Source organism: Microcaecilia unicolor, chromosome 4, assembly GCF_901765095.1.
Source record: "Microcaecilia unicolor chromosome 4, aMicUni1.1, whole genome shotgun sequence".
Classification (NCBI taxonomy): Eukaryota; Metazoa; Chordata; class Amphibia; order Gymnophiona; family Siphonopidae; genus Microcaecilia; species Microcaecilia unicolor.
Genome location: NC_044034.1, coordinates 244,960,138 through 244,985,046, shown reverse-complemented (window position 1 = coordinate 244,985,046; position 24,909 = coordinate 244,960,138). Strand labels below are relative to the sequence as shown.

Here is a 24,909-nt window from a genome sequence, read left to right as displayed (position 1 = left end):
CAGCGGTAAGGGATGTCGGGCAGCTGCTGGGTGGGGGGCCCTGACCGCTCTCAATCCATCCCTGTCTAGCCCTAAATGCCTATATAGGAGATATAAGCAGACCCCACAAGATAAATATTTTGAAGTTGTATCCCTGTCATTTCATTGGGTTGGTCTTGATAATTATGTTCAAAACGCTCCAACTTTGGTGTAACTAGATGGACTGTTTACAATGGCAATGCTGTATTTGTTCTGGGTTTGTTTTTTTTAAATATCTGTTAATGTATTTGAAATTCAAAAGCAATAAAATATATTAGAACTAGAACAAAAACACACACACACATACATATCCGTAAATAACTTCATCCAAAAACTTCACTAAAAACCGTGCCAGTATCCTGTAACATATATGCAAAAAATTCCAGGAACATAAGACTGCATTTTCAAAACTGTGCCCTAATCATCCAAAGTCTTCATTGGAGTTTTATAGGCACTGTAAAAGCAAAACATTACAAGGAAAAGGCACTGCATTATACAAATAACAGATTTTACAATTTTTCAGTATTTTTCTCACCTACCTTGATTCTACGTATACTGATCATAGCCTCAGATGCCGTCTCAACAGCTGCTGGGAAGAAGAGAGTGACACTAATTCTCACGGCACCATACAAGGAGACTGCAACAAAGACCCGACTTGCAGTGATAACATTGCCAAGTAGAACATACATCATGAAGGTCACAAACACAATAATTTTGCTTGCAACAAAGAAAGATGCCATGTTCATTGCCCGCAGGTAAGAGCTTCTCATAATCATGGAGATCTCCTTCCTACAACACACAAAGTTTACATATGATCGAGTTACTTATATATAAGAGGATGGTCTATACTGATTTGTAGTATCTTTCTATAGCTCTTTATCATGATTAAGACTTTCAAGGTAAGGTCTTGTGTTTGAAATATTCTCTGGAAGACCCAGACCCTCCAGTTTATAGGAATTTGCAAATGGCAAATATTTTTGGTAAACCTCAGTTCATTTAGGCTTTTTTATCCAATTTTAAACCTGCTTTTCAGTTCATTTCACACATTTGTTTTAATCAGTGGCATAGCTATGTGGGTCCACGGGGGCCTGGGCCCCCAAAATTTTCTCTGGGTCTCTGGTTTTGCTGGTGGGGGTTCCAAACCCCCGCCGACTGAAGCCTTCGTCCAGCGCTGCCGTGTTGCCTGCCCTGCTCTATCTTCCCTTCACGTCCAGCACGCTCCTTTTAGTGAAACTAAGCATGCAAGACGTGAGGGGAAAAGAGTAGTACAGGCAATGCGGCTGCGCCGGAGACCGGTGCTGGACAAAGCTTCAGTTAGCGGGGGTTGGGAGACTCCCGTTAGCCAAAGTATTTGCGGCGGCAGGGCTGTGGGGAGCGGCAGGGCAGTGGGGGGGGCGGCAGCATGGCGGCAGACCAAAATGTCCGCCCCCCCCACCTCAGACTCTGGCCCCCTCCCACCTCGAGAACTGGCTACGCCCCTGGTTTTAATAAAAACTTGTTAAAGTGTGCTACATAGATTTAGCATATGCTACATTTCTTTTAAAGAGTAGTAATGAACCAAATGCACACTAATAAATCTACATCCCTAATAGTGCATACAGGACTAAGTTCTATATATGGTACTGAAATAAATCGGCGCTATAAGCCGTGCTTATGCCGGGGAAACACGCCCAACTTTAGGCATGGCCATTTGCACCAAATAAAAACTTGGTGCAAATGTATGCGCCTCTTATTCTGTAACAACGCATGTAAATGTCAGGAACGCCCCCGTTCTGCCCATGACCCTCCCAATTCCTTGCCCCATCCATTATTTTTTTTTTAACTCATGTGTAAAATTTAGGAACAGATCCTGCGCCTAAATTTACGCACATAAGTTCCAATTAAACCTAATTAGTGCCAATAACTGCTTGTTAAAAAGCCAATTACTGGAGCTAATTAGCTTGTTATTCAATTAAATTGCACATGCAAATCTGCACAAGCAATTTTTGGCAACTTTTATAGAATTAGGGGGATAATGCTCTCATGATGGCTATGCAACCCCAAATGATTCAATTTCTCCATCTATGCTTCAGCCCACCAGATAACACTGGGCGACAAGAACTCCATGATGCCCCATCTCTTCTTTCTTCTGGATGATTAAGTGCAAATATTGTTGCCAAAGTTTTTGCCCTCAAAGATGGTTGCACAAATGTATCTGAAGTATTAAATTGAAAAGTTGGGATCCCATTTGATATGTGACATATAAATCCAACTTATTTGCCTACTTTTAAAAGCATGTCCTTTAAGTACAGTACATGGATGTGCACACAGTTGCCGCAAATATATCAATACTGAACAAATTCATGCTGACCAAACCTGAAACTTGTCGCTCTTATATTTGGTGAATATACCAACGAGAAAGCAAAAACAAACAACTTCACAAATCATTTAGGGGGTCCTTTTACTAAGGTGTGCTAACAGATTTAGCGCGCTAACAATTAGTGCACGCTAAATGCTAAGAAGCCCATTTTGTACCTATGGGTTTTTTTTTAGCATTTCGTGCATGCTAATCGTCAGCATGTCTTAGTAAAAGGACCCCTTAAGATGTTATTTACATCAGTAACTGCACTTGCTAGTGCCAGTACACAAAGAAAAGGTTCCTGATAATCACTGAGTCAGTCCATCCAACCATTTTTAATTCTGATTAGACTTTGTGTATATATTCTTGGAGGTATCGAACTACAATCTGCCCTCAGTTTTAAAACTGAAGGGCAGATAAAATTGGCTGTATCCTTGCAAAAATTTGGAATATGTAAATGGGGGGGGGGGGGGGAAACAGGAGTGGAGATTGAAAAAGCTTAGGGGACATAGGTCTTAGCAGATAGTAATACGAACACCAGAATGGGAGGCTATTGGGGTGCTTTTAGGACTGGTTGGGAGCTGCAGTTTAGTGATTGGGTGTTAGAAAGCCTGAGATGGCTGTCAGGAATTTGGCAGGTTGCTCCTTGATTGCTGTTTATTGGTGAGCTGATCAGGTGGGTGAGTGGGTACAGTAGGTGTGTTAACAGAGTATCTGAAGTGATTTGCTGTGGGGTAGTTTGCATAGTATTTTCTAATAATTCACTTTAATTGTGGCTCCTTACCTTTCATTTTGAAATGAGCTGGTCTTGTGGCCTTTACTTCATGGCTATCCAATTCTGTCAGCCAGTGGTGTTGGCATGTGGTGGCTCTATCTTTGACATCAGGCTCACTGATTTGTCACAGTTTTGAGGTCTGCTGTCAGGTGCTGTTAAAGCTGCTGGCTTCAGGGTAAGTATGGGGCCACGTAAAAGTCGGCATGTCTTGGCCACGACCAGCTACACACAGGCGTTTTTTTCTAACTGCCTTCGGTTGTCTGCGGTAGCTGTCAAGTGCTGCAGGGTAAGTGCAGGGCCAAGCAGGAGTTCACGTGCCTCAGCTGTGATTAGCTACATGCAGGAGTTTTTTTTTCTGTCAGCTTCCCTGCTTTGTTTCATATGCCAATGATCAGAAGCCTCGCATTGTTCCAAACAGCGCTCAAAAAATAGCGCTGGAACAGCCCGGGGCTATAACGCCGCTATGATCAGAGCTAATAGCATGTAAATTTAGGCTTGCTATTAGTTTTGATCATAGGGGTGAAATGCAGGAGGATCATGCATGAGCTGTCAAAAGCCCAAACCTGTCAAACGAAGGAGATGGAGTTCTGAGGAACCCCGAGACCTCCCAATCACTGAGGCCCCTGACACAAGGGGCTGGAGGACCTGTGGATTTCCAGCCCTCCCCCCCCCCCCCCGACAGCAAAAAGAAATCCCTGGTGGCCCTGTGGCCAACTCTACCCCCATATATGGTACAGAAGCCTAGCTCAGTGCATCCCAGGATGCACAGGGCAGGGCAAAACAGGTCTCCGCCATTTTGGAGGCGGCACTCTGAGAAGGGAGAGCTACTCCCTCCTCCGCCATTTAATGTATGTGGGAGGAGTTGGGGGCCACTAGACCACCAGGGCGGGTGGTGGGTGGGGGTAGGATTGGCCACTGGCCACCAGGGACTTCTTTTTGCTGGCGCAGGGGCTAGGGGGCTGGAAATCCATCGGACCTCCAGCCCCCCCATGCCCTCGCACTGGGGAGGGGTCAGGAGGCTGGAAGACTGCTGGACCTCCAGCCCCATGCCCCCCCCCCCCCCGTGTCTAGGGAGGGGAGGGGGTTTGGTGGACCTGCAAGCATGCAAATGCATACTGGACAGGGCTCCTCATTCCTGCCCAATGCTCCACAAACCCTAATGCCAGCTCTGAGTTGGCATAGGGTTTTCTGCGGAAGCAGCACCAATGTTTGGCATGCTACTCACAAAACATTGAGGAGGAATAATTACCTGTTTAGCATGCATTTGCATGCTACTTGCAGTCAAAGCCCACAAGCGCATTGTTTCACGTACTCGGGAGGCACTGATCATGGGACAGAAGCAAATGCAGGCACTAGTATGGCGCTAATAGCCTCTAGCGCCCGCATTTGCTTCTGATCATCGGCCTACTAGGCTCTGATGTGGCTGGAAACGCGTTGTGATTGGCTCAGAGATTTCCGGGTCTCTCAGCTGAGTGAAAGATGGCCAAAAAAGAAGTTTTTATTATTCCGGGGTCCAAAAAAAGAGCCTTCAGCATCGGAGCCGGTGATTTTTTTTTTAATAATATATGAAGAACGTCCATAAACGCAGTGAAAAGCTTTGTTAAGGAGACAGATGAGACGAAGACCTGAACGAATTGTACTTTTCCAAACCTGAGGGGAGGGGGGCATGGGGAGGGGGCTGGCATAACTAAATGATATGCTGTTCTCAGAACCAATCATACTGTAGGTACGCAGCTTCTTTCTTGCAGTTGCTCAGGTTGGCTTTAGCCTGCCTTCTTCCATCAGTTCGCCGGCCCGGATGGCTCCTCCACTGGTCTACACATCTTTCACATGCATACCATACAGGGCAGTCCGGCAGACCAATGGGCAGGCCGGCAGACCAATGGGCAATGGCCTCGTTGCTGCTGGAGGATGGGTCGATGTATAGAGGCCACCCCTTCGGCGCCATCGCCTCGGTGTCCGGGGAAGTGGGAGAGTAACGACGCTTGCCCCGGTGGGGATAGTAATTAAGGGGGAGTGAGCTTGGGGAAGGTTGTGCTGCCGCGGGTCTCGGTACTTGAACCGCCCTCATCTCAGACCCGCTTGTCAGCGGTAACTTCACATCTCCGTTCACCCAAACCAAATAGTTTTTGGCTCTTAAAAATTCATTTGCGTCAGTAGAGGCTGCGGTGTTCGTATGGGACATATACTTCAGAAAGTTGCCTGAGCCTCAGGCCTCCTACAGACAACGTCCATAAAGGACGCTCCTGGCGAGCACTTGCACAGAGCAGACAGTGTAACGCTTTGCTGCTCTGCGCATGCTCTACCGGCCGAATGGCCGACTGTTTAACGTTGGGATAGAGAATGCAAGTGAGCTACAACGAGTAGCTCATTTGAATTCCCTTTCCTTGATGCACTGCTGTTCCCTACCGATTTGCTATGGAGTTCGGTAGGGAACGGCTCTAACGACGACTTTAGTGCAATCTGGCCTCAGTCAACAAGTGGTAAGGTACAAAAAAGGAGGCTGAGGTGGTGGAAAACCACAACCTTCACTTAGGCCCAAAAAGGGTACAACCCAAAGTCCTTATTAAGCTTAGCCTAAAACATTTTGGATCAAATAACAGCTCATTAGAAGCATTTTAATGATTTCACACCTCTTATTTGTTGACTATTTTAAACAGCTGTGCTGCATACACTGTTTCCATGGTTCCTGAAAGAGAATGAAAGTGTTCCCATATGTTCTACCTGTGGCAGGAGCTCTCCCTAAGTACATGTGTGTCTAAACTAAAGGCTGTGTTTAGTTTATATTTTTAAAAAGGGACAAGTGTTTTAAAATTATTTTAGTGCAATTTTAGGTCAACTAGCAAAATTAGAAAGCTGAGACAAAAAAAAAAAAACTAAGCATCACAATTACCTTCTTAAAGTAGAAACAAGTTCTGAAAATGACGTCTCCCAGGCATACATCTTTATTATTCGTATTCCGGCTATCACTTCATTCATGGTTCTAATCCTGGAGTCTGTGAGGGCTGCAGTCTTGCTCCTATAGCATTATTATTTTTTTTTATTTCAATCAAAGAAGAAATTGGGACTTACATTAGTATTGGGTACTATAATACACCTTTCAAAAGAGTATTCATTCATATTAAAGCAGACTTTTTATTGCTGCTATTTGTTGTTGGGTTTTAGTTTTACTTTTATTTAGATAGTAGTTTATAACACAAACAATAAAGCTTGACATCCATATAGTCAAATAGTCATACTCTCACTCTTTGGTGTAATGCTTAAGAAAAGCTCATAATGTGATATTACTCATCCCCCTCCCCTTCCCCAAAGAAGGATGCAAGAATATCTGTCTGGGGTCATGGCACATCTATATGTACTCAACAATGCTCACCGACTCTCTACTTCCATTTAACATAAGTGTCCCAAATTAGCTCCTCAAGCTGTTCCAAAGCAAAGCAGTCAGTTTGGACATAGGATAGACAAAGTCCACTTTAGCTTAAAGCTGCTTGCGAGTAGGCATTGTTGTTTGTTTCCATGCTGCCACGAGGATTATCCTGCCAGCTAGGATGGATGTTAATAACCAGTTTGAGAGGTTCTCCCGGAAGCTCCAGTGGCTTTATTTTTAGCAACTCTTAACCCACTGATTTCAGTAAGGGGAGCCTAATAATATCCATGATCAGTCCAAAGGCCATGTCCCAAAAAAGACAGAACTTAGGGCAAGTCCACCAAATATGGATGAAGTTGCCCCTTTCTCCATATGCTCGCCAGCACACAACTGAAACAAAGGCACATATAGGATGTAAGCGGTCTGGGGTTAGATTACCATGCTAAAGCATTATATATCCATTCTCAATCATGTTGCTAGCAATCGAAACTTTTAACAGGTTCTTCAAGATCCTTTCCCACTCTTTTGAGGTATAACCACACTCCAAGATGTGCTTCCATATCTGGACGTAGGTGCTGCCCCTTGCCACACTAACACACGGTAGAAACAAGATATACACCCTCTACCGCTGCTCTGATATACACCCTCTACCGCTACTCTCATTCAGAGAATACGCCAAGAATGTGCTATTGCTATTATTTGTAAAGCACTCCCAGGTATAAACACTGCTGTACAGAAACCCATAACAGACATTCTCTGCTTCTTGAAGCTTATAGTCTACACAAGAGAGACAGGAAAGAGAAATTACAATAGTGAGACCGTGATTGAGAAGAACTAAACCAGGTAAGATAAGTGGAATTACTCAAGGAAGAGCCAATTTCTCAGTATACCTGCCAGGAAGTAGGCCTCTAAAAAATTCTATGTAGGAAAAGCAGTCAGTAAAATGGCTGGGTGTAAAATAAGTGCCTTAAAAGCTAATGTTTTAGCCATGATTTAAGGGGTCACTTTAGAAGACAAACATTTGCTCAGGAATAAGCTGGAGAAATAAACCATTTCCAACACTGCCTTAAATGGTTCTACCAGCTAAAATAAGAACCTGCAAACTAAGAAAAGTGCCTGTAAAAAGTCTTACACAACCGTTAGCACAATCGTAAGCAACAATTTTTTTTTCTAACCTTAAAAGTAGGCAGTTAGCTTCAATTTTGGTTACCATGAAGGGAATGGACAATTGGCGTCTTGTCCACCACCCTGTGGTTCTTTCAGGTACAAAGAGTAGCTCTTTCTCATGCAAATACTCAAAGAATTTGAATACCAAAAGTGGCAACAATCCTCCCTATGCTGGCATGTACCAAAATTCAGAGGCCTGAAGAAGGCAGGCATGTTTTCATACATCACTCCCTTCCCCTACTTCTCAGTGTGCTGGTTGTTGTGGAGTATCATTAGATGAGGAGGCTTTGCATGACAGATCTGCCCATCATGGCCACTGCTAAAGGAGCATCTGCCAGGTCAATAAATCATTCCTCATCTACAGGAGACCACTTGAAGAAGGGATGTTTCTATTTTGCTACTAGGCTTGTGCTACTGACCAGGAAATTATCAAACATTCTACAAACCAAAAAACATAATTCATTTTAATTGCATCAAGTAAAGTTTAAATAGTTACAAGAGCTTAAAACAGGGGCTCTAACTTCTGAATAGTCATCTCTCCAGGACTGACCTCAAACCATAATAAAGCTCTGGAATCTACTGTTGGAAGATGTGGTAAAAGCAGTAAATGTAGGTGGGTATAAAAAAGGGTTGGACGGGGCACTGTTGAGCAACATGTGAGACAGCAGCAGTGAAACACAGCTCCTGCTGATCCTTTTTTATATGTAACCTGAAGAATAAATTATTTTCCCTGGCAAGGGAAGTGCCAGAGGGGGTTCTGGAGCCTCTTGAGAGTTGACCCATGTTGGCGGCGGGTCCGTCAGGGAGATTGCATTCCTGTCGCGATCCATGAGTTTCTGCACCGCCCCAGAGGAAGCCAGTTGGGGCCGTTAGGAAAGCTCCTGGTGGTTCTGGGACTTAGTATGCCCTCAAAAATTGCTGCACAAGTATGTGCAGTGCCTGCACTACATAGTGACATCATTGATATCATGCGCGAATGTGCAGTTGTTTTAAGAGTCCTCATGGCTCTGGAGGTATTCCGGAGCCCAGGAAACAATACACCAGCAATGTTTTTATTTAAATATAGTGGGAAACACTTGTTCTGACACTTTCTAGGGTTTTTGAAATGTTGCCGCAATCATGACATGACATGATTGAACAATCACATGTGAATGGCACTTTAAGTTGAAACAGTCCCAAAGGCTGCTGGGAAAGTGAGGGGGGCCAGAAAAGCCCACAAATGGCCCTGAAACAACGCGAATCCGTGTGCATGCACTGTGCAGTCTAGGGAGACCTGCAAGGACACCTACCAACTAAAATAAATAGTTTTAAAAAGGTCTGAAAATTTTCCAAATAAAGAATTCCGGTACAGAGAGCTTATAGATATGTGCTATGATGTTACTTGAGCTCTGTTTGAATGCAACAAAATGTGACTTGAGAGAGTTCTATTTGTGAGTTCCTGGGGTATGAAAAGATGCAGATTTTTACATAATACAGATTAGGGCATGGCTCTGACTGGATTTATATGCTTAATTATCAAAAAATGAGGGGGTTGAAGGCTATTTCTAAATTAAATAGAGAAACGGAATGTTCAGAAGGGTTTGTGCCTTTAAGAGGAGAGCTCTGATTGATTTATTTATTTATTTGTAGCATTTCTATCCCACATTTTCCCACCAATTTCCAGGCTCAATGTGGCTTACATTTGACGTAATGGCGGTTGCCATTTCCGGGTAACAAAATTACAAATGGTATTGCATTCAGGTGCATACATACATGATAACATATATGGAACATAAAATATATGCAACAGGTTATGGTATATATATATATATATATACACACACACACACACAGGGCTTTTTTTGAGGGGGTACTTGAGGGTACTGAGTACCGGCACCTTTTTCATTGTCTGCTAAAATTGACTAATGGTCCCCAAGTTTTACTGAAAGAGCTCAGGCTCTACACACCAATTCTGCCATGTCATAGATTCTGTGACTGGTTGCAGGGGTCCTGGCTAATGTGGGGTGGGTCCCTCAGTGATAACCCCATCCCTGAAGGGTGACCTGGCATTTGAGTATCGGCACCTTTTTTGCTAGAAAACACACACTGCATATACATACACTCTGTGCAGTTGTGCAGCCAGGGAACCTGTTTTCTAAAGAGAATTTTAGAATCTCTGGGGAGAAGACAGTTGAACAGGAAAGAAGAAAGAAGTTATGTGTTGGTTATCTGAGTGACTGATGTGAAGAAATCTGAACAAAAGTAGATTTGAAATTTATAAAGAGAGAAGAACCAAGCTAAGGGGCCCTTTTACGAAGCGACTATAAGCCGAACGCAGGCTTACCACTCGTTAAAAGGGAAGTACTGCCAGGCTACCACAACAGCCTGGCGGTAGTTCCCTCCCCCAGCGCACACCATTTCCAGCGCTGCAAAAATATTTCAATTTTTGTAGCATCGGTGTGTACCGCCAGGTTAGCGCGGGAGACCTTACCGCCACTTCAATAGGTGGCGGTAAATGCTTCCCCCAGAAATGGTCGAGTGGTAAGTGCTTCACTTGCCGAATGGCTTTTACTTGAAAAAAAAAAAAAAAACAAGACCTGCCTTTTACCCGCTGCAGTAAAAGGGGGCCTCGGCATGCGTCAAAAACACGCAGCTTCATAAAAGGACCCCTAAATTTGGTGTTTAAGGAACGAGTTTAGTAGGGAAAATTTGTTTCTTTCCTGAATTTAAAAGGTTGTTCTCTCAGAAGCTGGGAGTAAATTTTTGAATACGTTTTGAGAATTTAATATAGATTAATCTTCTCTAAATTTAAAAAGCGAGTATAATTCTGTAATTTCTGAGGAGTTAGGCAGTCTATGAAGGTTGTCAGTTGAGGAAAAAACTGAACTGACATTTTATTAGTGAAGTCCTCTCATAAAATATTGAGAAGTATTTCAGGATTCTAATTCAGTAAAGAGGGATGTATTTCATTTAAAGATGATATTGATTTCTGATTTCTTTATAGATTCTTTGAAGAAAATGTAATGTTTGTTTAAAAGAACCAGGTATTTAGAAGGAATTTGATTTAAAGTAAAGAAAGTGAAATTTCTAATTTACTTACTGGTTAAATATTAGTGAAGATTGAATGTGGTGACAGCGGAAGCTGAATGAGAAAAAGAATTTCTCTGAAGAATCCAGTGCAACAGAAGATGGATAGATTAAATTAGGGACTATAAGTAAACAGCAGAACAGTAAATACAGTTGAGGGATTGACACAAATATTTTATTCTTCAGTTTAGATTTTACTCAGTGCAGAAATCCAGACCCTAACAGGAACACAGAGTTAATTTATAAATAAATTTTTTTTTATTACATTTGTCCCCCGCGCTTTCCCACTCATGGCAGGCTCAATGCGGCGGGCAATGGAGGGTTAAGTGACTTGCCCAGAGTCACAAGGAGCTGCCTGTGCCAGGAACTGAACTCAGTTCCTCAGTTCCCCAGGACCAAAGTCCACCACCCTAACCACTAAGCCACTCCAAGATAAGACGATAGTTTTCGTCCCTTTATTTTCGGTAAAGATAGTTTCAGGTACAGAAGATCATCATATGAAAAGAATGAAGAAAAAGGGCTAGCCCCAGCGCTAAAGAGAAAATAAGGGGGTGAACATGTGGACAATGGGGAGCCGGTGGATATTGTGTATCTGGATTTTCAAAAGGAGTTTGACAAAGTGCCTCAAGAAGGACTCCTGAGGAAACTGGAGAGTCATGGGATCGGAGGTAGGGTATTACTATGGATTAAGAACTGGTTGAAAGATAGGAAGCAAAGAGTAGGGTTGAATGGTCAGTATTCTCAGTGGAGAAGAGTAGTTAGTGGGGTCCCGCAGGGGTTTGTGCTGGGACCGCTGCTTTTTAACATATTTATAAATGACCTAGAGATGGGAGTAACTAGTGAGGTAATTAAATTCGCAGATGACACAAAGTTATTCAGGGTCGTCAAGTCGCAGGAGGAGTGTGAAAGATTACAGGAGGACCTCACGAGACTGGGGGATTGGGCGTCCAAGTAGCAGATGAAGTTCAATGTTGACAAGTGCAAAGTGATGCATGTGGGTAAGAGGAACCCGAATTACAGCTATGTCATGTAAGGTTCCGCGTTAGGAGTCACGGACCAAGAAAGGGATCTGGGAGTCAACGTTGATAAGACGTTAAAAACTTCTGCTCAGTGTGCTGCGGCGGCTAAGAAAGCACACAGAATGTTGAGTATTATTAGGAAAGGGATGGAAAACAAACACGAGAATGTTATAATGCCGTTGTATCGCTCCATTGTGCGACCACACCTCGAGTATTGTGTCTAGTTCTGGTCGCTACATCTCAAAAAAGATATAAAGGAATTAGAGAAGGTGCAGAGAAGGGCAACGAAAATGATAAAAGGAATGGAACGACTTCCCTAGGAGGAAAGGCTGAGAAGGTTAGGGCTCTTCAGCTTGGAGAAAAGGCGGCTGAGGGGTGATATGATAGAAGTCTACAAGATAATGAGCAGATTAAAGCGGACAGATGTGAAGCGTTTGTTTACACTTTCAAACAACAACAAAACCAGGGGACACAAGATGAAGCTAGAATATGGTAGATTTAAAACAAATAGGAGAAAGTTTTCTTTACTCAGCGTGTAGTTAGACTCTGGAACTCGTTGCCGGAGAATGTAGTGACAGCAGCTGGCCTTACGGAACTTAAAGGGGGTTTGGACAGATTCCTGAGGGAAAAGTCCATTTAACATTATTAAAAATTTTTGAAGCCTGAATTGGCCGCTGTCGGAGACAGGATGCTGGGCTTGATGGACCCTTGGTCTTTTCCCAGTATGGCGGTACTTATGTACTTAAGACTGATAAATTTGATTCAGCAGTACACACATAAACAGCACAATATAAGACTGAACAAAATACACTTTTAATAGGGTGACTTATTGGAGAAAAAGACTCAGAGTCCAAACAAAGTAAATACTTGCCTGAGAAAAAAATTATTTCAGATGCTTATCTGTATAAGCCAGTGGCGTAGCTACGTGGGGCCTGAGGGGGCCGGGGCCCCCGCAGATTCACCCCAGGACCCCCCTCCCGGCGAACCCGCCCCCGCCGCCGCCTACCTTTACTTTTGCTGGCGGGGGATCCCACTCCCCGCCAGCCGACGTCTTCTCAGTCCTTCCTGCACTTCAATTTGTTTGCTGACGTCCTGCACGTAATTATACGTGCAGGACGTCAGACTCAGAGAACAGTTCTGTTCTCTGAGTCTGACGTACTGCACGTACAACGTGCAGGACGTCAGCAAACAAATTGAAGAGCGGGAAGCGACTAAGAAGAAGACGTCGGCTGGCGGGGAGTGGGATCCCCCGCCAGCAAAAGTAAAGGTAGGATGCAGCGGCGGCGGGTTCGCGGCGGGAGGGGGGGCGGCAATGTCGGCGGTGGGGGGGGCGGCGCCGGGGGGAGGGCTAAAATGTGCCCCCTCCCCCCGGGCTCGGACCCCTCTCCCACGGAAGGCTGGCTACGCCCCTGGTATAAGCTACAGAATTAAAGTTTAATTCTTTATTTATTTGAAATACAAAAGGAGAAGAAAAAAAGAACTCCTTAAAGTCAGTGTTTATTTATACTGAGAAGTTAAGCTCTCAGTGATTTTTGGATGAAATCCTTGTATAAGGCAATCTTCTTTACTAATTAGATTTAAAGTTGTGTTAAGAGAACTGTCTTTAAATGAAACAGTTTTATGAAAGAATTTGAATACAGTTTATGTAAAAATTCAGCTGAATTTACACAAATTACAAGAAAAGTTAATTTCCATTGTGATATGCTAAACATTGTTTATTATTAAATTGTTTATTCCAAAGTACATTTTCATATTTAATTACAATTTAAAATTGGTAACATATGGTATTTAATAAAGAATTCATTATCAATAAAGACAGAGTGTAACATCTTTTCTCTGCATACATCTTTTAATTCTATTTTATTTGAATTATTTTTATTGGTAAACATCACATGCCATGATACAGAAAGATCATCACTCTCAGAATCCTCTATTCATAGCAATATATCAAATAACATATAATACAATACAATTCTTTCCCCCCCCCCTTTTTTTATGCAACCCCCTTCCCCCAAAAAACACACGTAAACTCAACAGATTAATGTCATATCACTATAGCATATTCTTAATCTACTATAAAAACCACATTTCTTTAACTTAAATCAGTTTTCATATGTTGAAGCATAAAAAACAACACACATCCCCCCCCCCTTTCCCTCCCTCCTCCCCCTCCCTCCCATCTCCTTACCCACCCTCCTCCCTCCCACGTCAGCCTATTCTAACATGTCTTTCTTTCTATCACAAGCTACAATGTGAGTGAGTTCACTAGTAAGCTGCGGGCTCTGCCTGATAGGGCCTGCACGTACGGCTCCCAAATCTCCCAGAATCGTTGTTTACTCCTAGGGCTTCGGTGCACCTCACGCGCCTCCAGAAGCACCAAGGTATGAAGCGAATTCCTCCACTGCCAGAAAGAGGGCCCAATATCCTGAGTCCAAAATTGCATAATACATTGCTTCCCTATAATTATTGCCTTATACATGAATATGCCCTCTGTATGCCTCAGATTTAACCCGCTCCCCCCTGGGCCCAAGATTAGATTTTTAGGTGCCAATCTAATTGTCTTATGAATTAATGTCTCACAGAATTCCATAATATTATCCCAGAATTTCTTAATGTCTGGACATTCCCACAGCATATGATAAAGTGATGCTCTCTGGAAGTTACACGTGCTGCAATGTGGTGTTTGAATTCTACCAGCATAGTAGGCCTGTACAGGGAAGAAGTATGCTCTCATAATGATTCTGAATTGAATCTCCCTATGTCGTGCACTAGTCACTTTATGTACTATCTCCTTCAAGGACTGGGCTATATCTCCACTTCTAACCTCCACTCTCATATCCGCAGACCACCTCCGAGCAACCTCCTCATATCCACGATGCGGGGAAATCATTTGCAGCTGTTTATAAAGTGTCGACACCGAGGTCTGTTCTCTACCCTGAGGTAGAAATATATTCACCAGTAGGTCATACATCCCTCTCTCGCATCCAGCAGAATTTAACTGCTTAATATAGTTATGTAATTGATAATAATCATACCAGGTCACATTCTCTGCTCCCACTATATCCTCTAAGGCCTCTCTAGATATAATCTTCCCCGAATCCTGCATAACATCCGCCACCAATACTATCCCTTCCCGTGCCCAGTTTCTGAACCTCGGTTGTATATTCCCAGGATCAAAGGCGCTGTTCCCCACCAGAGAAAGCAGATCCGTACAGTGTGGATTCTTATTTAATCCCTTTAGTATATACTGCCATACCCGTCGCATTGGATGTAATAAAATATGCTGTCTCCATCCCTTAGGTAACCACTTCCCCTGAACATGCAGCATATAGTAGGGGTGATAAGGCTCAAACATTACACACTCCGTACTCCACACCGTATGTTCCTCTGTGTCTAATATCCAATCCGCTAAGTGTCTAGCCAAACATGCCCAATTATATTGTTTGATATCGGGCATCCCAAGGTCTCCCTCTTTCCTACTCCCATACATATATTCCATTTTGACTTTGGCCTTCTTTCCACCCCAGCAGAATCTGGTCACCATTCTCCTAAGTTTCTTTAAATCCTTGATCTGCAATAAGATCGGCAGTTGTCTTAAGACATATAGCCATCTCGGAAACAGCATCATGGCATACAAACCAATTCGGCCACTCAGTGTTAAAGGCAATCCCTCCCATAGATCCAATTGATTCCTTGTATAATTCTATTTTAACTATTAATAGTTCATTTCCTCGAGGAAGAGGGTTGTTGTCTTTTTAAGTGTGAAGACCCATTTCAGAGGATTAAAGCCTGAGGTAATAGGTGGCACTTCAAGTTTTAAATTTACAATTCAAAAGGTTTGCCTCTTCTGATGATATACGCTTAGTCAGCACTGATTTCAGCACCAAATTTTTAGGCACCATATAAACAATCTCCTCCCATATAACTGAACACTGCTTATATTTTGAAGATCACTAAAGATCTGACACAGAAATGTCGGATCTTTAATCTGTTGGGGGTGCTTGGACACAATAAAAATGATGATAGTTCCAAAGGTGAACTACATGCTGCCTTTCCTTCTACAGCATAGTACATATAAAGCCATTCAGACTATTTTGTCTAAATTCTTATGGGCAAACAAACCTCCTCGCATTGCCTTAAAAAGATTGAAAGCCACTAAAAACAGAAGCAGAGTAAATTTCCCCAGGTTTTATGATTATCATGTGGCTCTCTTACTACACCAACATGCATCCTGGATAACTGATATTGATTTATCTAGATACGGATGCAAAGTAAAGCACATAGATTATCTCACACTCTATTAAGATTCTTACCTTGGATATATAGAGAAAAATCTAAATCCAACTCTATAATTTCAACTACTCAATCAAATTTTGCAGAAATTGATAAGTATGCCCAGCATCCACTCTTAAATACTACTAACATCCCCATATGGAATAATTCTCTCTTTAAAATTAATAATGCGTGTATTAATTGGTCTGCATGGCAAGCTGCCGGGATTTGGTCTTTGAACCAACTCTTGAATAATGCTGACCGGCTTCCTTTTAAGACTTTGAAAATAGTCATTGGGATTCAGGTTAAACTGTATACACAAAGGTTATTGCTCAAACATTGTATTTCCTCTTGCTTAAATGTAAGCAAACTTACTTCGGATACACCTAGTTACTGGCAGCTATGCTGACTGCTTGCCAACATTCCTGGTGCAGCATCTAAATGGTATAAACTTATACAGCAATGAAAATTCCTCAGCTCCACTGCTTCTGGCCTTGTAGCGCTATAGAAATGATAAATAGTAGTAGTAGTATGGGAAAAAGATCTGAATAATAAGCTATCTAGTAGCATATGGGAACATTGGGAGTAACTAGCAAGGTAATTAAATTTGCTGATGACACGAAGTTATTCAAAGTTGTTAACTCGCGACAGGATTGTGAAAAGTTACAGAAGGACTTTACGAGACTGGGCGGCTAAATGGAAGATGACGTTTAATGTGAGCAAGTGCAAGGTGATGCATGTGGGAAAAAAGAATGTCATGCAAGGTTCCACGTTAGGAGTTACGGACCAAGAAAGGGATCTGGGTGTCGTCGATAATACACTGAAACCTTCTGCTCAGTGTGCTGCTGCAGCTAGGAAAGCTAATAGAATGTTGGGTATTATTAGGAAAGGTATGGAAAACAGGTGTGAGGATGATATAATGCCATTGTATCGCTGCATGGTGCGACCGCACCTTGAGTATTGTGTTCAATTCTGGTCGCCGCATCTCAAGAAAGATATAGTAGAATTGGAAAAGGTGCAGCAAAGGGCGACTAAAATGATAGCGGGGATGGGACGACTTCCCTATGAAGAAAGACTAAGGAGGCTAGGGATTTTCAGTTTGGAGAAGAGACGGCTGAGGGGAGACATGATAGAGGCATATAAAATACTGAGTGGAGTGGAACAGGTGGATGTGAAGTGTCTGTTCACACTTTCCAAAAATACTAGGACTAGGGGGCATGCGATGAAACTACAGTGTAGTAAATTTAAAACAAATTGGATAAAAGTTTTCTTCACCCAACGCATAATTAAACTCTGGAATTCGTTTCCGGAGAACGTGGTGAAGGCGGTTAGCTTGGCAGAGTTTAAAAAGGGGTTAGGCGGTTTCCTAAAGGACAAGTCCATAAACTACTACTAAATGGACTTGGGAAAAATCCACAATTCCAGGAATAACATGTATAGAATGTTTGTACGTTTGGGAAGCTTGCCATGTGCCCTTGGCCTGGATTGGCCGCTGTCCTGGACAGGATGCTGGGCTCGATGGACCCATGGTCTTTTCCCAGTGTGGCATTACTTATGCACTTATGTACTAATGGGTTAAGATGCAGGAAATGAGAGTTTCATTGATGTGGACTGTGCATTGCAGTTAATATACAGTATTTCACTGCACACTGTCACTGTTGCTGTTAGTGTGGAAGCACCTTTTTATTTTATTTATTATTATTATTACATTTGTATCCCACATTTTCCCGCATAGCAGTAGGCTCAATGTGGCTTACAGGTTCCGCATAGGAGAGTACCAACTCCAGGGATACATACAGAGTGGAATACTGAGTAAAAGTAGGTTCAAAGTGGCTGATAAGGTTCTGGAGAAGAGAATACAAACTCACAGAGTAGCATATAGAGTAAAAGTAGTCCTAGTAATTCTGATAAGTTTCCGGAGAAGAGATACAGTTTCTGGTGGGCAAATACAGAGTAGAATACAGAGTAGAAGTACAATTAATTATAACTGGAGTGATTTGATTCGTGCAGTTTGAAGGAATGAGATTATGTGGATAGGAGTATTGTTCATTTCTTAGTTTGACAAATGTGATATATTATTCATGGATTAGTTCGGGTCTGTGGGGTAGGCTTTCCGGAAGAGGCGAGTCTTGAGGTTTTTTTGGAATTTTAGAATGGTGTACACAGTTCTAATGTTTCTTGGAAACACTTTCCAGAGCTGGGTGCAAATGTAGGAAAAGCTGGATGCATATGTTGATTTGTATTTCTGTCCTTTGCATTTTGGGTAGTGCAGGTTTAGAAACGTTCTCGTTGATTCAATAGTTTTTCTAGTTGGTAAGTCGATAAGTTCTCTTTTTGCCTTTTTGAGGATGACACCAAGATTTGCAACAGAGTGGACACCCCGGAGGGAGTGGAAAACATGAAAAAAGATCTGAAGAAGCTGGAAATATGGTCTAACGTTTGGCAATTAAAATTCAATGCGAAGAAATGCAAAGTGATGCACTTAGGGAGTAGAAATCCAAGGGAGGCGTATGTGTTAGGTGGGAAGAGCCTGATAGACACGGACGGGGAGAGAGATCTTGGGGTGATAGTATCTGAGGACCTGAAGGCGATGAAACAGTGTGACAAGGCGGTGGCCGTAGCGAGAAGGTTGCTAGGCTGTATAGAGAGAGGTGTGACCAGCAGAAGAAAGGAGGTTTTAATGCCCCTGTATAAGACGTTGGTGAGGCCCCACCTGGAGTATTGTGTTCAGTTTTGGAGGCCGTACCTTGCGAAGGATGTTAAAAAAATGGAAGCGGTACAAAGAAAAGCTACGAGGATGGTATGGGAGTTGCGTTCCAAGACGTATGAAGAGAGACTTGCTGACCTGAACATGTATACTCTGGAGGAAAGGAGGAACAGGGGTGATATGATACAGACGTTCAAATATTTGAAGGGTATTAATCCACAAACGAATCTTTTCCGGAGATGGGAAGGCGGTAGAACGAGAGGACATGAAATGAGATTGAAGGGGGGCAGACTCAGGAAAGATGTCAGGAAGTATTTCTTCACAGAGAGGGTGGTGAACGCTTGGAATGCCCTCCCGCGGGAGGTGGTGGAGATGAAAACGGTAACGGAATTCAAACATGCGTGGGATAGGCATAAAGGAATCCTGTGCAGAAGGAATGGATCCACAGAAGCTTAGCTGAAATTGGGTGGCGGGGGGAAGAGGGGTTGGTGGTTGAGAGGCTAGGATAGGGGAGGGCAGACTTATACGGGGTCTGTGCCAGAGCCGGTGATGGGAGGCGGGACTGGTGGTTGGGAGGCGGGAAATACTGCTGGACAGACTTATATGGTCTGTGCCCTGAAAAAGACAGGTACAAATCAAGGTAAGGTATACACATATGAGTTTATCGTGGGCAGACTAGATGGACCATGCAGGTCTTTTTCTGCCGTCATCTACTATGTTACTATGCAAGTTCATTCATGTAGGTTGGAGCCAGGCCATGGATTATTTTGTGGACTAGAGTGCAAATTTTGAAGGCTATTCGTTCCTTGATTGGTAGCCAGTGCAGTATTTTGCAAAGGGGTTTAGCGCCTTCAAATCTTGTCTTTCCGAAGATAAGCCTAGCTGCCATGTTCTGCGCGGTCTGAAGTTTAGGGCTGTGGTCATTGAAAAATCCCAAGCTGGTTGGGAAAGACTGGGCTGTTTATCCGTTCCTGGCTGTGTGGTGACTGCCTATATAGTTTGAATTGGTGTTCACCACTGCCCCCTCTAAGCCGAGTAGGAGTCCACCACCTACAGTCCTGCCTGTAGGGGGTGCTGTTTCACTATCACATTTTCAATAGTGAGGGACAGTGAAGCTCTGCAGGACTCCAGGGAGCCTGCCTGTCCCTTTGATTGAAAACACAATATTGAAGCACCAACCTCCACTGGCAGCAGTGCAGTTCGAAAACTCCCATTCAGCATAGAGGAAACGGTGTTCCTATGATTTTCCCACGTGCTTCGTCTCAGTAATGCTCCCATTGGAAAAACTACCATAGGTCAAATTGCAAATCTTTTACCATATAATGTCAAGTTTGATCAGGTAAGAAAGATCTTCATTTATCATATGGTCAAGAACTTTTTCTATATGGTAACTGTATGGGAACATGCTAGGAACACACCCAAGAGTGCACAGGCTTTGCACTTTCTGAACGTTAATTTTTGTATCTAATGTACAAGAAGGGCAAAACTTTGCCAAACTTTAGTTAATAGGTCCCCAAAAAAAGAATCACACATCATTCAGATTGGTAAAACAGTGTGGTTTCCAAGTTAGTTCACTTTAAAGGTAATAAAATTAAATTAAACAAAAAGAAAACTAGATGATACCTTTTTTGGTGGACTAACAATATATTTTTTGACCAGCTTTTGAAGACCAGAACTTTTTCAGGTCAGGACAATCTATACAGATAGCATCCAACTCTCCCTGATCTTCTTCTCACTAAAAGCTTGTAGTAATACAAATTAGGCTAGACACAATCTATCATGCCATTTTCAGCACAGTAGGCCCAACTTTCTTTAACAACCTCCTTCTCCATCTTAAACAAAACACTTCATTTTACCCACTTAAAAGCAGTTTAAAAGACACCTTATTCCAGAATGCAGTTTACTCCTGGGGGAAATCTGTGCAAAAAATTTCAAAATTCTGCACACTATTTATAATTTTCTGGTGAATTCCCCCATTATAAGGGCTAGCATCTCCCCCCCAGGAGCATACATCCTCCCAACCACCTCTAGCCCTCCAACCTATGACATACACATACACTATGCACTATTCTCCGGTGCCCCCTTCACCCACCCATGACACACACGCACACAAATATCCACTTTTCTTCAGCCCCTCCCCCATGGCACACACCACCCCATCCACTTTCCAACAGCACTACACACCCTTCCCATGGTCAACACACACACACCATCCACTTTTCCAGGCTCTCCCTCCTTCCCTCTCTGCCTACATGTACAGGAACCACTACTGCGCAGCAAGAGAAATGAGCTGCACAGTCACACATTGGCTTTTTCCTCCTCCTCCTCCTCCTCCTCCTCCTCCTCCTCCTCTACCATCTTGGGCCTGACTGTCCCTTTGAGCCACAGAAGCCTCTGTACAGTGGTACAGCTTAAAGGAACTGCTGGAGGCCAAAGCAGCATAGAAGCGGAAGCACCTCTATAGTAGTACCTGTTCAGGGAGAGAAGGAGGGAGGCAGCCAGAAAGAGTATATTCTGTGCTACACTCTGCAAAAGCAAACTAGAATGAATTCTGTCGTCTCTGCGGAGGAGGAGAATTCTGTGCAAATTTGTCCGAGAGTAGCATTTGAATAATAGAATGTCACTGACCGGCTACCAGATAGGTGGAACACACTATGCTGTGTTGAGCGTGAGAGCTGGAACCTATTCTGCATAATTTAGTGTATATTTTTTTCTTAATTCAAATTGTACTTCTAATTTTTAGATTATCTTCCCCCTTCGTTTTATTTATCATAAACCACTGATAGGGGTCCCTCTGATCAGCGGTATATTAAGTATGAATGAACTTGAGGAAAACACATACATAATAGTTCTAACAATATTTTTATTACTGAGCATTCCACAAACATGAATGTTCTTTCCAAAACTTGAAAAATCCCTAATAAAATAATTTCTGCATAGAAAGAGAATGAGACAAATCTTCCAATAAACTCTGTTAAAATATATATATATATATATATATATATATATATATATATATACCAACGACCTACAAATAAACTGGGTTACTGTGCCCTTAATGCGATGATGTCATATATCACGTGACCACACCAAGAACCTATCACGTTGATGCATTCATGAGCCTCATAGAAAAAATATATACAGCCTAAACGTACACTGATATGATAGAATTCCACTCTACCATATCATTCAATCCCCACTCAGGTTGCTCTCAATTGAAATATCCACCATTGCTCAAGTTCTACCAATCGCTGTACTTTATTGCCCCCTAGAGGATGATCCTGAATTTGTTCAACAACATGCCATTCTATTTGAGCAAACTATACACAGCACAACAAAAAAAAAAAAAAAAATTGTGTGATAGTGGGCAAAAAACATTTGTCCTATACTAAATTCAGTGTGTTTATTCCAAACTCGGTCACAATTGTTGTAACACATCAGGAAATTTTGTTATGCATAAGTTTGCCCAAATGAATTAAGCACTTGGAAAGCACTGAATAATTTTTTACAGAACGAGTTTTACTCCAACAATTACCTGATCTACATCAAAGTTTTCATAGTAAACAGTTGTAACCAAGTCCTCCTTCCACCCGGGAGCCAGGGCAAACCCTGCTTAACTTGGCTGTCTCATCAAGGGATACTGAATCTGAACCACCTCTCCTTCCGGTGAGGGAGGGCATCCCGGCTCTCACCACTCCGCTGTGGTTCTGACCTTCTACCGGCCCAGCAGCAGGGTCAGACAAAATCTCAGCACGCTCACCATCTTTTAAAGCAAAGGTTTATTTAGTGGACTGTGTTACCTTCTCCTTAATACAGCCTTAGTCTTGGTTTAGTTCCATAATCAACAAAGAGAGTTACAGTCCCAGTTTCCAGCATTCGCCTCTTTAACACAGTTCAGTCTTAAATCCAAAAAGGCAACAAAGCAGTGAATCCCTCCTTGTTCTCAATGATAGCATAACCTTCACAAGCACTATCTTCTGTCTTCAGATAGTTAATTGGTTAGCTTCCCCCACAAGTTCCTTCCCCAGCTTACCATTTTCTCCTCTCCATCCTTCAACAGTCTGGGTAAAACTGAGGCCACAAAACCGTTTACCTTTTCTTTTTTTTTAAATGTTTATTTATATATTTAGTCAAGAAACTCCACCGTGGCTAATTTATACAAAATCTAAACCGGTCCCTTATATATCCACACAAGTATCTCATTCAATATAGGAACCGGTAGTTGATATTCTTCAAACAAAAAATCTTTACATTTATTCTGTTATACAAACAGATACAAAAAATCTCTAAATTCACTTGAATGTAATTTAAAGTATCTCTCAGGCAACCTCAGCGACGCCCATTGCCAAAAAAGTTGTAAATTATGGCAATGTAACTGGCGTCCACTTCTTCATTGGTTCAGCCAATTTCTCATATATTTATAACGATTTTGTCAATTTAAATTACTTATCTTATATAGTTAGACCAGAGGGTTCAGTGCCCGACATGCATGTTTCGCCCTCCATCGAGCTGTGTCAAGGGCTATCCTCTAAAAAACAAAAACCCCATATATTAATAAATTGTCCTGGCACAAAGAAAACCTTACTTCACAAGTTATCAATAGTCCAGGTTATTTCGCAATACACTTCTCATAAAATCTTACCTACAGTCTCACCCAGCGTCAGCTCTACTTAATTATAGCGGTTTCCCCTTTCTCAAGATGGCGCCGGCGTTCTCATCGCTTATTTAAATATAGAAATATAAAAGTAACCTCTGACATCATAGATCCTCCCCCGGGCTCTATTGGACCTCTAAAGTAAAGGATATACTGATCTATCCAATCAGTGACATCCATTCTAACTCAGCATTTAAGCCAGCTGGCGATACCGTATTTAAAGAAAAAATATAAAATTGTTCACGGTAATTTAGCAGTTTTTAACTGAGCCCCCCTCCTCCCCTGTACCCACACACTCCAGGATCCTCCACCGTATATCATCTACTGTGTGTTTTTATCTATCCAATGGGCTACTAAAGGAGCCTGCATATTCTGAGTAGTAATTCTGGATTTATGTTCCGTTAAGCGAACTTTAATTGGTCTACTACTGCGTCCTATATAAATCAGTCCACAGGGACATATAATACTGTATATAACATTATTCGAGTCACATGTAACTCTATCCCTTAACCCAATAGTACTATCTTTACCAGGAGCCCACCAAGTAGGGCCCATTATTCCTGATTTACACCATTGGCAATGACCACATTCTATCTGCTTGCCTCTTATATCAGTCTTACTAGAGTAGAGAAATTTTTTCCTAGCTAACATCTCTCCTATTGTTTTCCCCCTAGTGTATGCAATGCGGGGAAATTCTGAAAAACATGGAAAGAGTTGTAAAATATGCCAATGAGTTTTAATACTATGTATCAGCTTCTGGCTTATTAGCGTAAATGGAAGAACACAGGTTAATCTTTCTTCCTGAGTTTCAACATCAGGCATATTTTCTTTTAACAGGAGCGGTCGTTGAGCAAAGCGAGCACGTAAATATGCTTTATTGATCGATGATTTAGGATATCCCCGTGCCTGAAATCTTTGTTTAAGATCTATCGATTGGTCCTTAAACTCTTGAAGAGTAGAGCATACCCTTCTTACTCTTAGGAATTGACTAACCGGAAGGTTATACTTTAACTGGTACGGATGACAACTGTCAAACTGTAGAAGTGTATTACGGCTTGAAGGCTTTCGGTAAAGGGTAGTAGACAGTCCTGTCTCATGCTTGTAGATCAATAAATCCAGAAATTCAATCGATGTTTTATTAGCCGTCATAGTAAATGCAATATTTGAATCCAGTGTATTAAGCCAAGCAATAAATTCATGGAGAGATTGTTCAGAATCCGTCCAAAGGAAAAAGATATCGTCCAGATAGCGTTTCCACATCTGTACTGATTTGAAGCGTTCAGATGGATAAATCAACATAGCTTCTAGCCTAGCTATATAAAGTGTTGCCACTGACGGAGCTAGGGTAGCCCCCATCGCTACACCTTGGGTTTGTAAATAGAATGTTTTATCAAACCAAAAATAGTTCTTCAAAATAACTAATTCTGCCAATTGTGTTATGAAATCAGATGCGATCCGCTGGGATCCAGGTCTAGCCTCCACAATCTGTTTTATTATTTCTAAAGCCCCTGACTGGGGAATCCGTG

General features: G+C 42.3%; 1 protein-coding gene across 1 annotated transcript in view; it reads right to left on the bottom strand.

Moving 5' to 3' along the window:
* The window catches only part of ABCC4 (ATP binding cassette subfamily C member 4), a 520,751-nt gene that overhangs the window by 414,471 nt on the left and 81,371 nt on the right, over nucleotides 1-24,909 (bottom strand). Inside the window, exons 7-8 of the mRNA XM_030201377.1 lie at nucleotides 6,025-6,150; nucleotides 558-807 (exon numbers count right to left, since the gene is read on the bottom strand). Coding sequence (XP_030057237.1) covers nucleotides 558-807; nucleotides 6,025-6,150 — 376 coding nt within the window. The remainder of the gene's footprint in view (nucleotides 1-557; nucleotides 808-6,024; nucleotides 6,151-24,909) is intronic.